The sequence below is a fragment of the Neoarius graeffei genome, chromosome 15 (genome assembly GCF_027579695.1).
Source record: "Neoarius graeffei isolate fNeoGra1 chromosome 15, fNeoGra1.pri, whole genome shotgun sequence".
NCBI lineage: Eukaryota > Metazoa > Chordata > Actinopteri > Siluriformes > Ariidae > Neoarius > Neoarius graeffei.
This window is the reverse complement of record NC_083583.1, coordinates 18,742,629-18,760,405: the sequence shown is the minus strand read 5'-3', so window position 1 is coordinate 18,760,405 and position 17,777 is coordinate 18,742,629. Positions and strand designations below refer to the sequence as shown.

The window sequence follows — 17,777 nt, the reverse complement described above, 5'->3', positions numbered from 1 at the left end:
GTCCCGACTCTTATCTCTGCCCATGCAGGCTTTGTTTGAGATGTTAAGGGATGCCTGTACCAGTAGAAATAATCTTATTTGCGCATGAGCCATTATTGCTGTTCAGCGACAATTCTTCTCATTGTCCTATTGAAAAAGCCCAAAGCCCAGCTAGCCAGAGCGCCTAGTATAATTACACTGTCTTTTGTCGGGCATTGACGTCAATCCCCTTTAAATATAGATGCACACCTGCCTGCTTGTAAAAGTATGCAGGAGAAGAAAGGAAGATGGATACGCATCTTCTCTCCACTCTCCTACTTTTGGTCATTCTCACAGTCAGTGCAGTTGATAGTGAAGAAGACACAGAAACCCTGTTCTGTCTTGAGCACCAAAAAGCTTTTGAAGGCTCCTGCTATGAGTTTGTGACCCTGCAGCGCAGCTTCGTCGAAGCTCAAACTTGGTGTGAGCGTGGTGGTGGACATTTGGCCTTCATCCGGAATGATGAGATGCAACAGTTTCTCCAGAGATATTTGCAATCAGAGCAGGACTGGTGGCTAGGACTCGCACCTGCCTCCTTCAACCTCAGCATGGGCTCCACTGCCACAGAAGGCAAGTGCTTTTGTCTTAAGTAGTGCTACATATTTATTTTCATATGTGCCATATTAGCCCTGTGATGACCTGGCGACTTGTCCAGGGTGTACCCCGCCTTTCGCCCGTAGTTAGCTGGGATAGGCTCCAGCTTGCCTGCGACCCTGTAGAAGGATAAAGCGGCTAGAGATAATGAGATGAGATGAGATGAGATGAGATGAGATGAGATGAGATGAGATGAGATGAGATGAGATGAGATGTGCCATATTTTAAGGTGTGTGTTAAGGTTTTTAGTCATTGAAGTTGTTGAATTGGCAAGGAGGAGCTCATTGTGGATAACTAGCCTTGGGTTATAATCTTAAAGGCAGCTTAACACACATCTAAGTTGCTTACCATAAAGTTCTACAGACAAAAAGCAAAATGTCTTAAAGATTAGAACACCTATCAAGCATGTCATTTTTAATATGCTAGGAATTTAATTCTGGTCAATTCTATTTATTGCAATAGGATTCCAAATACTCTATAAGCATTCCATTCTGTTATGATTCAGAAAAAAATTATAAATCACAGCACTTTTATTTTTTAAAGTACTTCATCTACCTCAACAATGTTACACAAAGATCAATCCATAACAGTTGTAAATGCCACTTAATTCCACAGGGTGTCGATAATGGTGGACACCGATGAAAGTGATCACTATTATCGACACCTCACGTGACTTATCAAACGCGCGTTTAGATACAAAATGGCGACTGTCAAATGAAAGAGTCAGAAACAAAGTAGGGTTCGACAAGGAGATCATGAAATATCAGTAAATTTGGTCAGTAAAAACATGTCCATGATCTTTCCACCATGCTTACCTGCGATGATAACGTCCGGGTTTTCCTCAAATTGCTGATCATGCTGAAAAAAAATTCCATCTCAGGTAACGAGCTGTCATCAGACGACAAGATCAAAGGGAGCGGGGGGGTCTTCCGGTTTATTAATTAACCAATAATAATTGTTGTAACTGAAACTCACCTTTGTAAAATAATTTTTTATTGGTAAAGCTAAAAAGGTGTCGATAATTATGGACTGTCGATAATTGTAGCCGCCGCTCTAGTATCAATTACCACATTATATATGTAATGCTGAATGACAATACAATATTTTAACATATTTTAAACACTTTATATTTCATTGTTTTTTGGTAAAAAAAAAAAAAAACAATGCCATGTGACCTCATCGACTGGATTTAGCAACTATTAATGCCTATACCGGGGATGCTCACTGCAAAAAAGCTCTTCGGAATGTTGCTATTAAAACTCCTTCTGACGACTGAGTTCAGGAAAACCACGTGCAGAGACAACGTTCGTTGCTGAAGAGAGTCTCTCAACTCTCTTTTTAGCTCAAAAGGGCAACGTTATTGCAGTCTTTTGCCCATGCAGTCTTTCACAGAGCAGTGAACCCCTCCCCATCTTTACTTCTGAGAGACTCTGCCTCTCTGGGATGCTCTTTTTATACTCAATCATGTTACGACTTGTTGCCAATTAACCCATTAAGGTTTTTTTTAAGCATTACACAACTTTTTCAGTCTTTTGTTGCCCCTGTCCCAACTTTTCTGAAACGTGTTGCTGACATCAAATTCAAAATGAGCATATATTTTTCAAAAAACAATAAAATTTCTCAGTTTCAACATTTGATCTTTGTCCAATTTTCAATGAAATATAGGGTTTCCATGATTTGCAAATCTTCACATTCTGTTCTTATTTATGTTTTACACAGTGTCACAACTTTTTTGGAATTGGGGTTGTATTTATAGTTCCAAAACGTGCAGAGACAACGTTCGTTGCTGAAGAGAGTCTCTCAACTCTCTTTTTAGCTCAAAAGGGCAACGTTATTGGGAAACCCACCCCTGACTGGTCATAAGATTGACCAATTTTCTAACAATAAAGCTGCTGTAATTCAAATCACAGGTTTATATTACAGCAATCTCATCCTGTATTTTAAGGTTTCTATAGTAACAGCTAATTTACAGGAACTAACGCCTGACGCTATGCATAATGTAAACTTTACACTAAACAGAGTTTAACAAGTGTTGCCAGGCAAAACAAACCTCACCCGGCAGCACTTATTTTATACCAAAATGTTGATAATGGTAATATTCCTCAATCATCAGCTATCAGGTTATAGTCTTCTGAAAATCCATGACCTTGAGTTTGACATTTCAGAGTCATTCAAGGTCAAAGATCATGATGCCAAATGAAAACCCATATGGCACTTCCTATAAGTTGATCATGGTAAATATCTGTCTACCATCAACTGTTTTCAAGTTACAGCCCTCTGAAAATCCATGACCTTGAGTTTGACCTTTCAGGGTCACTCAAGGTCAAAGATCATGGTGCCAAATGAAAGGCCATATAGGAGTTCCTATATGCTCATAATAGTAGTCATTTGTCTATCGGCAACCGTTTTTGAGTTATAATGGAAAATATGTTATTTTGACCGAAAGGTTGACCTTTCCAGTGACCTTGACCTTCATCTTGACCCGATTACCCCCAAAATTTAATCAGGTAATCTACAGACCATTTCCCACCTACCTTGAAAATTTGAAGTCAATTGGTGCAACCGTCTAGATGCTAGATTGTTAACAGACATACACACACACACACACACACACACACAAGCAAACAAATTAAAAGTTGTGCAGAGCACGATACTTGCGAAAATCACAAAGAAGTTATGGTCTATTAGGTGTTTTTACAAGATTTGACCTTGATGATCTTGACCTTTGACCTTGGCCCACCAAAAACTAATGATGTCTTTTTGTGGCCCTAGTGAGTTGTCCTGTGCATTTTGGTGAAGATTGGTCAAGAAATGACGACGCTAGAGCACAAACAAACAAACAAATGGACAGATCAACCTACTTGCCAAAATCTCAGATTTTCGCAAGTAACAAACCACACTGATTACAATACCTCGCCCCGCTTACTCCGTCGCAAGCGAGGTAAAAACAAAGAAAAACATATAATATAATAACTGCTCTAGTCACGTTTACTGTAAGAAGATGGTTATTTAGCATTTATAGCAGGAGTCTCCATTGTCAGTGTTTGCAGTCAGGAAAAAATTTCTGTCATTTACCAATAAGAGTACATCCCCAAGAGTTTTATATCTTTGTTACTGTTATCAGTAATGTGTCTGCAGGTTTAACAGGCACAGCTCACAGTTTGTAATCACACACTATCATGCTTTCCACTGATAACTGACAATCTACCTATTGTCTATTTCTTTCATTAGATATCTCGAATAGCCAGCCAGCACCCTTTTGATTGCTTGTTTGCTTCATTCACCAAGGCCCTAAAAGTGTCAGTCTCTTTGATTTGCTGGAGAGCCTTTTGTTGCCATGTATAAAGAAGCTCGTTTTATCATTCAGACACTCACACAGCCCCTATTGTGCTGCATGCTTTCAAATGCTGTTGATTTCCATTCTTTACATCCTCACTGTAGAAGATGGAACCAACAAATCTGTCAGCTTTTCTTTCTTTTGAGGTCTTTTCTGACTTTGGTTTTAGTACTGCATGATAAGAATGTAGGTAATAAATGCCAATGGTGGGGAATACATACCTAATTGCACTTTGCTTCTATATTTTAGCAGTATTTTGGTGATTTATATTTAAAGAAAAATTTTAACATTTTATAATATGTATTTTATAATTTTATAAGAAGTTATGTTCTATTAGGTGTTTTTACAAGATTTGACCTTGATGATCTTGACCTTTGACCTTGGCCCACCAAAAACTAATGATGTCTTTTTGTGGCCCTAGTGAGTTGTCCTGTGCATTTTGGCGAAGATTGGTCAAGTACATAATTTTACATAAATTTACATAAATTTTATATGTAAAAATAAAAAAGGCAACAAAATATGGAATAAAAGTATTTGATGGCTATGATTGGCTACTCTACTACTAGGCTATCAGCTTATATACCATGAGTAGAGAAAAACAAAATGGTGGAACATTTTGCTGAACCAACCGAAGATGAAATAAAAACTACTTGAAAACAAAACCTTCAATGTATTTGTTACAAAACTCAAAGGTTTCTTTGTCTCTCATCCAGCCAATGACTGTATGATGCACATTGTGCATTTTACATATGGGATCTAGTGCCTTTTATAAACAATTATACATTATATGTATTATTCTATCCACATTCAATGGATATGAGCAGTCACGTGCTCTGATTGGCTACTCTACTACTAAGCTATCAGCTTATATACCATGAGTAGAGAAAAACAAAATGGTGGAACATTTTGCTGAACCAACCGAAGATGAAATAAAAACTACTCGAAAACAAAAACCCCCAAAATAAAAAAGGCAACAAAATATGGAATAAAAGTATTTGATGGTAAGAACGTATCTTTATTTTTCAAAAATTAGTATCGCATTTTTCACAAATTGCTACTGTCATTTCACCAGTTTGTTTACATTCTAAGTGGAAATGATTTTGTCGGACGTTTTGTATACAGTTTTTATTTATCGAATTTGCTAAAAATAAAAATGTTCTGTTTCTCAAAATCCAGTGAATGTGGATAGAATAAAAGAAGTTATTCCACTCAATCTCGTCATACATGGCTTAGAGATGGCTATCTCTGGCTATACCTCGGCTATCAGCTTATGTATGACTCAATTTCGTGGAATAACTGTTAAATATATATTATTTATATCAAATTTTCATCTGCTCTGACCTCTCAAGCTACAAAACGTGAAAGCTCTCTGTGTACAAATGAATATGGATAAGTCACCATACTGTAATGTTGAATTTGAAGATGGCCCTACCTCAGTAAAAGGTATCAAAATGCTGGAGTAAGCAAAGACTTGATAAAATGAGGCATCTCCTTTGCTTCCCTAATTAAAACTCCAGTCTAACTTGAAAAAGCATCTTGAGGTAGGTTTTGGAAATTAATAAGTTAATGTTAACATTAACTGGATACTTAGCCTGTTTTCTTTGCTAATGCTAGGTTAGACTAGCATCACTTCCAATCGTACTATGGCTAGACAGCAAGTCACATTATCACTAATTCTTGTTAAATATTGGTTATTTACATCATATTTCTGGCAGCACGGTGGTGTAGTGGTTAGTGCTGTTGCCTCATAGCAAGAAGGTCTGGGTTCGAGCCCCGTGGCTGGCGAGGGCCTTTCTGTGTGGAGTTTGCATGTTCTCTGTGTGGGTTTCCTCTGGGTGCTCTGGTTTCCCCCAAAGACATGCAGGTTAGGTTAACTGGTGACTCTAAATTGACCGTAGGTGTGAATGGTTGTCTGTGTCTATGTGTCAGCCCTGTGATAACCTGGTGACTTGTCCAGGGTGTACCCTGCCTTTTGCCTGTAGTCAGCTGGGATAGGCTCCAGCTTGCCTGTGACCCTGTGGGACAGGATGAAGCGGCTAGAGATGATGAGATGAGACATCATATTTCCCTTCTGAATAAATCATTTTTCCCAACTTTCTTTTTTATTGAGTTTTAGTATAATCTGCATTACAAAATAGCTGCATTTGTAAATTATACATTAAGTGTATGAAATAACATTAAGAGCAATGAGACAATAGAGAATAAAATAAACAAAACAAACAAAAAAACAAAATAAAATAAAATACTAGCATAATATGACTAAGTTATTTCACAGGTCAACCAGATCAAATGAACAATGTAGTCCACACTCTAAAGTTTTTTACACTGTCAAAGTACAGTGTGTCCTCGCCCCCATACACCAAGAATAGAGATAAGGGAATGGCAATTTTAAAAAAAACCTAATTAACTTAGAATTGCAGTGAAATCCCGTTGCTTAACATAATAGAAAAAAGGAGTCCACATTACCCAGAATTTGTTCACAGACCCTTTCAATGTGTGTTTGATTTTTTTCCAACTTGATGCATTTTAAAATGTCTTGAATCCAAATAGCATGGGATGGAAGTGCAGGATATTTCCATCTGAGCAAAATTTGCCGTCTCACCAACAAAGTAACAAAGGTGATCACATCCTTTTTAATTTTGGTCGCAAGTAGTTGGAGGAACCCCAAATAATTGCCGTTATGAGCTCCGGTTCAATCTGTGTGCCGCTTATTTCTGAAAGTGTATTAAAAATATCTTGCCAGAAGCCAGCCACAGATGGACAACCCCAAAACATGTGCACCTGATTTGCAGGTGACTGATTACATCTTACACAGTTAGATTCCACATCATTATATATCCGGGATAGCCTTGCTTCTGAATAATTCATTAAGAAATTGCAGTGTGTATCATTAGTCATGCATATGACCAGCAAACTTCCTCTTTGCTTCTTGCATCTCTAGGTTCCTTGTCCTGGCTGGATGGATCTGATGTGAGTTACCCTAACTGGCTCCGTGAACCTGAATTTGGAGAAGCATGTGGTTACATTTTGAAGAACTCTGGATTTCAATGGGCATCAACCAAAAACTGTAGCCAAGAGTTCCACTTTATCTGCGAGTTTGGTTAGTCTTCTTTGAACACACGCAGGCAAGTCTCTGAGTCCCATTCCTCTAACAAGAATTCATATTACTCTCATTTGTTTTAGAGTCAGGACATGCTCTAGCCTGTTTGGGACATAACGCCACGCTACAGTGTGGGTCTGGTCAGGTTATAGAGATTGATGACAGCTTCTATGGCAGGAAGACTCTGCACTACTGCAGGGCCAGACACACTGTGCCTCATACATCCATACAGGAGGAGTGCAGCTGGGTCGACATGGTGGATACGGTGTCGGGTATGAAAGGAATAGTGGTAGAAATATTTTAAATATATACTCTGTTAGGAACACATGTACACCTGCTCATTCACGCAATTATTCAATTAGCCAAAGTTGAAGATTGAATAATGACCAGGCGACATTTGTCCTGTCCAGTTTCAGCTGACAGGAGTGGAACCTAACAAGGTCTTCTGCTGTTGTAGCCCATCTGCTTCAAGATTCGACATGTTGTGCATTGTGAGATGCTTTGCTGAACAGCACTGTTGTAAAGAGTGGGTACTTGAGTTACTGTAGCGTAGTTCAAACTAGTCTGGCTATTCTCCTCTGACCACTCTCATGAACAAGGCATATCCACCCACAGAACTGCTGCTCACTGTGTAAACCATTCTGTGTCAACCTTGGAGACTGTTGTGCATGAAAATGGCATGGGGATCAGCAAGCAGTTTCTGAAATACTCAGACCAGCCCATCTGGTACCAACAACCATGCCAAGGTCAAAGATGACAAGTACCCCCCCCCCCCCCCCATTCTGGAGTTTGGAGTGAACATTATCTGAAGTTCTTGTCCTGTATCTGCATGATTTTATGCATTGCATTGGTGCTATCTGATTGGCTGATTTGGATAATCACATCAATGAGCAGGTGAACAAAGTGGTCTGTAAGTGAAAATATTTCACAGTTATTCCACAAAATCGAGTCGTACATAAGCTGATAGCCGACGAGGCGTGTAGTGCTGAGTTGGCTGTAAGTCATGTACTGTACAATGAATCAAAAAAAGGTCAATCAAAGTCCCTCCTACACCATGTGGCACATAGGGCGGCGCCGATCCCCGTTTCTGTAGCCCTCAGCCTCTCGCCTATTACCTAGCTAGAGTTACAGTGGGGGGCTAGTCCTCTGGTAACTGTGAGAGTTTGACTCCCCACTCGTATCTGCATTGCAGCGTGCCTTGCCAGACAGCAGTAGGTACCATTTTTATAATGGTCTTTGGTATGACCCGACCGTAAGTAGAACTCGCGATCTCCCGATCAAGAGGCAGACACGCTAACCACTAGGCCAACTTGCAGTCTCATGTACGACGAGATTGAGTGGAATAACTTTTTCATTCTATCCACATTCACTGGATTTTGAGAAACAGAACATTTTTAATTTTTGCAAATTCGAATTGGAAGGTAAACAAACTGGCAAAATGACAGTTGCAATTTGTGAAAAATGCTATCATAATAATTCTTGAAAAATAAAAAAATTATATGTTCTTACCATCATGTACTTTTATTCCATATTTATTTGCATTTTTGTATTTTTTGAGGTTTTCTCTTCTTCTTCTTCTTTAGGGTTTTTTGGTGGTTGTCAAACCAACTTAAACGTGCATTACCGATACCGACTGGGCTGAAGTGTGGAACAGGAGATATGGGGGGAGGGGGGACTATATTCTTTTAGCTATTTCTGTTTCCTTTAAATACTTGATAGCAATTTTTTTTTGGGGGGGGGTTGAATAAAGTTTTTATTTCATCCTCAGTTGTTTCAGCAACACGCTCCACCATTTTGTTTTTCTCTATTCACGGTATATGAGCTGATATCCTAGTAGTAGAGTAGCCAATCAGAGTGCGCTATTGCTCATATCCAGTGAATGTGGATAGAATAAATTCATATGTACAGTAATTACTGCTACTTTCCTCTCTCTATAGAGCACTGCCATGGGTTGCAGGTATGCCAGGCTGTAGCCAAGGGAGCATTGTTTGGAGAACCTTGCCCAGGACTAGGAAGTTATTTATCAGTGGATTATCACTGCAAAGATGGTCAGAGACCTTTCTCAGTCTTTATCACTCTCCTTGTTTTAATATGCTGCAATAAAAATGAAGTCCCTGTAAATCTGTTTAGATAATTAAGATAATTTTGATTGCAGAGATGGGTCATGATTACAAGAGCAATTCTAATCATATTGCAGCTCAAGCAGTATATGAACTATAACCTTTTATCACAATAGTTATATCTATGATATGTGCCATATTACATGGCTTCAATGTCCTTGCATAATCTACTAGATTCAGGTCTATTGCTGTATTGCTTAACAGGTCTTCACCTGCTGATTAACAAGCAAGCTGCTGTCTTTGATAATGTCACCTTATCCATAAAGTGGTTGCTCCACCCTTTTCAAGGAAATCTCACATGCACCTTGAATGCCGGTGATGGACACACCATTGACCCCTACATGCCTGAAGAGTAAAGTTCAACATCTTTCAAGAATTCCTTTATAATTCATCAAAATGACACAAAAATTAGGCTAAGTCTTCTTTTCTTTTTAGGTTACAGAGTAATGTAGTGCACAGGTACCAAGATGCTGGAGTCTACACTGTTACAGTGGAGTGTAGCACCAGCGAGTGGCACGTGACAGCTCAGAAAACCATTACCGTCCAAGAACCTGTTGGGGAATTTTGCAAAATTGTGTGTCACAGCTCAAACCAGACAACAGACAATGAGACCTGTAAAGGTCTTAAACACCATGTACTGAGAATCCAAGTGCAGCTCAGTGCTGGTAAAATATAACACTCTCATCATCTTCATGAATGAAAACCTCAACAGCTATATTGATCCACTTTAAAATAACCACTTTTATTCCATCAGGTACGAACGTCACATACAAAATCCAACATGGGGTCACTGAGCTTGCCAACTCTTCTGAAGTCAGAGGGATCGTTCCTCACAACATCACTATCCCTCAAAAAGCTTTACAGCTTTTGGGCTTGGGATGCCATCAACTTACTCTCCTGGCCTCCAATGGAGTGACAGCTCCAGATGTTTCTACTACTCTGGAACTTTGCGTGATGGAGCCAGTAGACGGTCTTCAGGTCTCTGTGGCATCAAAACAAGACCTGTGCTCAGACTCAGCTCTATATTTTAATGTCTCTCTGGAACATGGTGCTCCAGTGGACGTGCTCTTTCTGGTGTCTGGGGATAATGACAGCTTCTCTGAAACCCATCACATGTTCAATGGGAGTTTACAGATGTTCAGGGTTTCCAGCAAAATAGAAGGTGCTGTTAATATTGCTGTAATGTTTTGTTTTTCCACCAGGCAAGCTATTCTTTCTAAGTTGTTTTCTTTCCTACTTGTTTTTAAAGTAACCAAAGGAATTTCCTGTTATAGGTCCAATGCAGGTAAAGGTCAGGGCATGGAACTTGTTTTCGTCAGTGGAAGTGGATGCCGGAGACACACTTTTGGATTGCCAGGTGGACAACTTGGTATGTAAAACAAACTGATTCCTTCAGTGGCAAACCGTTACTATGAGAACTGAGACTTCAGCTCAGCCAAAACTTAGCCAGACACACCAAAACAGCAACAGGGCAAAGGATTTTGCAAGGGATTAGTGGCAGGCCGCCAGGTAGCTCTGCTGTGTGTAGTTGTCGATGTTGATTTTAAAAGTAACTAAGTAAATTACACAGGGAAATTAATACTCAAGTCTGAGTGAAAAATACTGGGGCAAGTGTGTGTAATCGGCTACAACCAGTCAGTTAGTCTAATAATAACTAAAAGTTTTTCTGTGGCTAATAGATGATGCAGAGGAGGTGAAGAGTTGATCTGTCAGCATTTATTCTAGAAAACAATGAATGACAGAGCTATCAACACACGGAGACATGGGAAAGAATTCTGGCATCCCTGCAACATAATATACCGGTTAGCACCCAGCCAAATGGCTACTCAGATAAACACTCGACTTTTCACACGGAATTTTACGATGCTAATTTACATATTTGATCCAATACAAACAGCAGATGTGTGTCAAAACATTCTTACATAAAAAAATAAATATCATACTTTAGGAAAAATAAAAAATATACTGTATTAATGAATATTGTCCATGTAGGATTCATGTAGCCAGCTTCCCCCTTTCCAGACAGCCCAAGCACGATAATATCCACATGGGTGTTACACTAAGTAACGCTTCATCAGAAACAATAGTAGAACCATTAATGGAATCCAACATATTAACATATTTTACAATAGAGGGATTTGAGGAAGTTCACAAAAAAAACCTTTATTCATATGAAATTATGACATTGCTACATGTGCGTGGAAGAAGAGTCTGGTGATAGAAATCTTAATTTCTCAGTCATTAGCCTGTGTGGCTTGCTCTTGATAGCACTGGTTTGACCGCCAGCGTTGGCCTTCGAGAAGGCCTAGGGTGATAATTTTTGGTCCCTCCCACTATAAATCAAAATCTGATTGGTTAATTCATCTGTCACTTCCTGCATAAACATACACTGCCATGGCCTTCTGTCCTGGCAATGAAGTCCTAACCAATGAGTGAGCCAGCTCGAAACTCTTCTCAGCCTAGAGACAACAAACAAAAAAATCTCATTGGATAACTCGATTTTAATGTTTTCAGTACAGTAACCCTTTCATTTCTGAAGCAAATTTGACAGAAAATGAGACCAAATCAGAAGTAGAAGAGAATAATTATAATGAAATTATGAAATCAATTAAAGAATGAAAGAAATTAAATATAACATTTGAAATGCTGGGCGGCACGGTGGTGTAGTGGTTAGCGCTGTCGCCTCACAGCAAGAAGGTCCTGGGTTCGAACCCCGGGTCCGGCGAGGGCCTTTCTGTGTGGAGTTTGCATGTTCTCCCCGTGTCCGCGTGGGTTTCCTCCGGGTGCTCCGGCTTCCCCCACAGTCCAAAGACATGCAGGTTAGGTTAACTGGTGACTCTAAAATTGACCGTAGGTGTGAATGAGAGTGTGAATGGTTGTCTGTGTCTATGTATCAGCCCTGTGATGACCTGGCGACTTGTCCAGGGTGTACCCCGCCTTTCGCCCGTAGTCAGCTGGGATGGGCTCCGGCTTGCCTGCGGCCCTGTAGAAGGATAAAGCGGCTGGAGATGATGAGATGAGATTTGAAATGCTGATATGTTTGGGCCTTCTCTGAAGGCCTAGAAGGCCCTGACGGTTCCCCTCTGGATCCCTTCATGTCATCAAAATAATAATATACCAATCCTATTAATATCCATATTCCAATCCTATTAATAATTCCCATGTTTTTAGACAAGAGATCATATGGGAGAGCAAAGTGGCAATAACCTGATGATCACAGCCAACCCAGAGAGCCCAGTCATAGGCGCGAGTAGCGTAATGTTGGACATTACTGGCCTAAATGGAAATGCTAAACTTTACACATTTGCCTGGAACTGCAGTAAGTGGTCATTTATTTGAAAATTAACTAAATAAGATCTGCTGTGCTTTACAAAACTTCTTAGATGCAACTCAGTTTTCTGACCATACACTCCAGCATAATGTTATTGGAATTCACTGCCATTTATTTTTCTTTCAGGTGGATCTTGTCCTTGTAATGTCAGTACTCAGACTCAAACCCACCAGATAAATGCTACTTGTCTCCCTCCACCGTACAGCTTTTCAGTCTACTCTGTGACTGCTACAAAAGCAACAGGGCAGCCAGAGGAACAGACAGCAAGAAAATGCATCTCTGTGTCCTCAGGGAATGATTTCAATCCAGTCATTACGTAAGAGGATGTTTTATTTACTTTCTTGTGCAAAGTGTTTGATATGGAATTATACTGGGACCAATAAAAGTGTTAAATAAATCAAAATTATTTTCTATTTCAATTTCTTAATATTATCCCTGATGAAGCTTTGCACACTCTTGGCATCTTCTCAGTGAGTTTTATGAAGGAGCTTCACCCAAGAGGCTTTTCATATATGCATATACCCAAACAGGCCCATCAAATTCAACAAATGGACAAGTGCACTCTGAAAATTCCTACTAGAGGGCAACCTCACTCACTTCTTCTGTTTATGCACACCTGTTTTATGTCCCCCCCTTATTAGTTCATATATATACAGTGGTGCTTGAAAGTTTGTGAACCCTTTAGAATTTTCTATATTTCTGCATAAATACAACCCCGATTCCAAAAAAGTTGGGACAAAGTACAAATTGTAAATAAAAACGGAATGCAATAATTTACAAATCTCAAAAACTGATATCGTATTCACAATAGAACATAGACAACATATCAAATGTCGAAAGTGAGACATTTTGAAATTTCATGCCAAATATTGGCTCATTTGAAATTTCATGACAGCAACACATCTCAAAAAAGTTGGGACAGGGGCAATAAGAGGCTGGAAAAGTTAAAGGTACAAAAAAGGAACAGCTGGAGGACCAAATTGCAACTCATTAGGTCAACTGGCAATAGGTCATTAACATGACTGGGTATAAAAAGAGCATCTTGGAGTGGCAGCGGCTCTCAGAAGTAAAGATGGGAAGAGGATCACCAATCCCCCTAATTCTGCACCGACAAATAGTGGAGCAATATCAGAAAGGAGTTCGACAGTGTAAAATTGCAAAGAGTTTGAACATATCATCATCTACAGTGCATAATATCATCAAAAGATTCAGAGAATCTGGAAGAATCTCTGTGCGTAAGGGTCAAGGCCGGAAAACCATACTGGGTGCCCGTGATCTTCGGGCCCTTAGACGGCACTGCATCACATACAGGCATGCTTCTGTATTGGAAATCACAAAATGGGCTCAGGAATATTTCCAGAGAACATTATCTGTGAACACAATTCACCGTGCCATTCGCCGTTGCCAGCTAAAACTCTATAGTTCAAAGAAGAAGCCGTATCTAAACATGATCCAGAAGTGCAGACGTCTTCTCTGGGCCAAGGCTCATTTAAAATGGACTGTGGCAAAGTGGAAAACTGTTCTGTGGTCAGACGAATCAAAATGTGAAGTTCTTTATGGAAATCAGGGACGCCGTGCCATTCGGACTAAAGAGGAGAAGGACGACCCAAGTTGTTATCAGCGCTCAGTTCAGAAGCCTGCATCTCTGATGGTATGGGGTTGCATTAGTGTGTGTGGCATGGGCAGCTTACACATCTGGAAAGACACCATCAATGCTGAAAGGTATATCCAGGTTCTAGAGCAACATATGCTCCCATCCAGACGACGTCTCTTTCAGGGAAGACCTTGCATTTTCCAACATGACAATGCCAAACCACATACTGCATCAATTACAGCATCATGGCTGTGTAGAAGAAGGGTCCGGGTACTGAACTGGCCAGCCTGCAGTCCAGATCTTTCACCCATAGAAAACATTTGGCACATCATAAAACGGAAGATACGAAAAAAAAGACCTAAGACAGTTGAGCAACTAGAATCCTACATTAGACAAGAATGGGTTAACATTCCTATCCCTAAACTTGAGCAACTTGTCTCCTCAGTCCCCAGACGTTTACAGACTGTTGTAAAGAGAAAAGGGGATGTCTCACAGTGGTAAACATGGCCTTGTCCCAACTTTTTTTGAGATGTGTTGTTGTCATGAAATTTAAAATCACCTAATTTTTCTCTTTAAATGATACATTTTCTCAGTTTAAACATTTGATATGTCATCTATGTTCTATTCTGAATAAAATATGGAATTTTTAAACTTCCACATCATTGCATTCCGTTTTTATTTACAATTTGTACTTTGTCCCAACTTTTTTGGAATCGGGGTTGTAGATGATTTATTGACATATGGTTACTGAAGCAAAACGTGAAGTAATTTTCAACAAAAAATTTGTTGCTTAGCGGGTAGACGAGTGAAGAAAAAAGAGATACAGTATGCAGTCGAGAAACATTTTCACTGCAAGAAGTTGTCCCACCATATTTCATGTACCTTGGCCCGCTTTCTGCTTCTACTATGAAAAAAAATTTTTGGTCTATTTTATCGAGCATCATTATTAGGTTTTGCCTCGTTTTCTTGATATTTGATGCCATTTTCTCTTCAGATGTTCCAACTGCAACCCAGTGAATGTCGATGCAAAGGTTAAGTTGCAGTTGCAGTGTGAAGGCTGTCAGCAAATTGTTTGGTACTTTGAGGACACAAACCCTGTACCTGTAAGAGTATTTATATTTTCTGTAATAATTCCATATTTATATAATAATAATATTGCATCTAATGATTTGTTCATTTCTTACAGGATGTTTTGAGTTTCTGCTATTCTGAAAAAGGACAGAAGGTACTGGTGAAACAGAAGGAAGGTGGCAGCTCTTTCATAATTGAAAGTGCAACTCTAGTCAATGCACAGCAGAACATAAATGTTGTCGCTTATGGTGGGTATCACTTGACTTTATTTTTATTTGGAGTTCTTCAAGGATTTACAAATGAAAAGGCTACACTTGCTAATGAGACTTGCATCAAATTCTGGATTCTAGGTATAAGAGATGGCTTATCTGGATCAACTCAATTCACCATCCCAATATTTGGTGCCTCATCTACTTTGTTCCCAACATTACTACCTGATAGTCAAGCCACAAATGGGCAACTTGCATCCCAACCCCCAACCCAGGCTTCATACAGAGAGTCTACTATGACCACTTCCAGTATTCCCTTTAGTTCTCCCACCATTATGATTACTAATACCCTGCGAGACGTTTTCCATCCGCCATCCTGTAACATTAACCCCACTGTTGGAGACATTTTGTCTCCCTTCAACATCACGTGCACTGTGGCTCCTTCATTCTGCAAAGCTGGACCCTGCATGTACTGCTTCAGAACATCCAATGGTGTGAAAACCTTTACCCAATGCTCATAATGTTCTCATCATTTGCCAAAACAAAAGAAAGTTTACGACCCTTTGTTCGATCTCTGCTATAGATGACTACTTGTATTGTGGCCATAACCAGACAGCGGAGTCACTCTTTCTCCCTGTGGGGAGTGACGCTAACTACAGCCTGGTTGTTGCGATCATTGTTGAGAATGTGGCAGGACAGAAGATTAACACAACCTTATCAGTCCAGGTTTGCACACAACTATACCACAATCTGTAGCTATACTATCCTACAGGTGGGTTGCAGCCAACATCACATCCACCTCATTAGATATACAAGACATGAAGTGGTGGTCAGCTAAGCTCACTGTTAACAAAGCGTTATAATTGCTGCGGCACCTTGATAGTCATTAAAATGCCCTACGCTTGTGTTGTTTTGCACTGTTCGAATCAAACAAACTGTGAAACTGAAAAGTTTCTTCTGGGTTCCCCGTTAAGTGATAAAGGGTGAAAGAGCAAAGGATTTTCCCAAAAGACGATGAGAACCTTTCATTGCAATGGAAGGGAGCAGAGCCAAAGAACGCTCAAGTTTGCAGCGATCACTTTGTGAAAGGTTTGTAAATTCCTCTGATTTGTTTTGTTTGGATTCTTAAATGACTTTTCTCGCCATTTTCCATTATTTCATGGTGTTTGGAAGTTCAGAAGATGCTTAAGCCCTCAGATGTGTTTTTGTTTACCGTTTGATTGTGGTCGCCATATTGTAAACTAAAGTGTATGTTTTCACTTTATTTATCAGGATATCCTAGTAATCTTTACAAGCACAATGATGTAGATTGGACTCCTACACTGAACTAGAGAGATAAGATAATCGAGATGATCCACGTCAACACAAAAACAGAGCTCACAAGTGAACAGCACGAAACTCCTTCCCTGGCCATGCAGTTTCAGTGAGCCGTGATAACTTCTCCATCCTGTTTTACCAATACCCAGGTCTATAAAGGGGTTTCTGTGGATCTTTGTGAATGGTTTTATTTAGCTGGAAGAGAAGACCAGGGACAATTGAGAATTGAGCGGCTGTGGTTTGTTTACACCCGATACTAAAACTTGTAGCGTTCTAGCAATCATCGCAAAGATGCGTACAAAAAGCCCAAAAATGTGACTTACCCAGGCATAGTGTCCTGATCTCCAGATCTTTACCCCAGCCACATATAAAAAGTTGTATGCCTCCATGCTCTTCTAGGTTTTCATCTGTTTGTCCATGTAGAATGATGTCTGCAGCACCAGGTAGTTTGAGATGTCTGGGAACTCAATGGATGGATAATTTTCCAACTCATAGGAAAAATCCTTCTTTGTGAACATGTAAGGATCTATCCCATCGCAAAGAGCAACTTTTTGAAGGCATCTTGACCATGCATTGGCCTCTAAATTGCAAAAATAGTCATAGATGGTTTCACTAGTTCTTTACATGCCGGAGGCCAAATCAGTTTGCCTGACCACCACTTCATTCACCGGAAGTAAACTCGCAAGCAAAAGTCACATGACTCAATACAACCTATAAAGGCAAGCTATGGTAACTACATTAACACTGAAACTGTGTTGTGGTTAGACAGTTGGCATAAGACTTGCTCCAAAACAGAGCAATTTGTCATAAAATGAAATAGATTTCAAAAAGGCCATTTTCAATTTCATAAATCAATTTTGACCAAAGTGTTGTGATTGAATTTTAGGGGTTTCTTAATGAAAAAAAGGGTACATTTATCACCCTAATGTGTTATCAGCTGGTGAACCATGGAGGACCATGACTATGCAGCGACAAGTATTTCAGAGGCTTTTAAAAAATACTGTAGCAGAGACAAGAAATGCTCCTCTGTTGTGGTTTATTGAGTCACATGCATTTATATAGCTTATTTAACTGAAGGTAGGTCAA

The 17,777-nt window shown here is 39.6% G+C and overlaps 1 protein-coding gene across 1 annotated transcript in view; it reads left to right on the top strand.

Annotated features, from left to right (window-relative positions):
* The first annotated feature begins 266 nt into the window (after window positions 1-266).
* The window catches only part of pkd1l2a (polycystic kidney disease 1 like 2a), a 49,659-nt gene continuing 32,148 nt past the window's right edge, over window positions 267-17,777 (top strand). Inside the window, exons 1-15 of the mRNA XM_060940640.1 lie at window positions 267-588; window positions 6,891-7,049; window positions 7,133-7,321; window positions 8,987-9,097; window positions 9,374-9,521; window positions 9,605-9,834; window positions 9,924-10,348; window positions 10,461-10,538; window positions 12,341-12,488; window positions 12,627-12,816; window positions 15,089-15,197; window positions 15,281-15,413; window positions 15,516-15,605; window positions 15,663-15,866; window positions 15,958-16,100. Coding sequence (XP_060796623.1) covers window positions 267-588; window positions 6,891-7,049; window positions 7,133-7,321; window positions 8,987-9,097; window positions 9,374-9,521; window positions 9,605-9,834; window positions 9,924-10,348; window positions 10,461-10,538; window positions 12,341-12,488; window positions 12,627-12,816; window positions 15,089-15,197; window positions 15,281-15,413; window positions 15,516-15,605; window positions 15,663-15,866; window positions 15,958-16,100 — 2,679 coding nt within the window. The remainder of the gene's footprint in view (window positions 589-6,890; window positions 7,050-7,132; window positions 7,322-8,986; window positions 9,098-9,373; window positions 9,522-9,604; window positions 9,835-9,923; window positions 10,349-10,460; window positions 10,539-12,340; window positions 12,489-12,626; window positions 12,817-15,088; window positions 15,198-15,280; window positions 15,414-15,515; window positions 15,606-15,662; window positions 15,867-15,957; window positions 16,101-17,777) is intronic.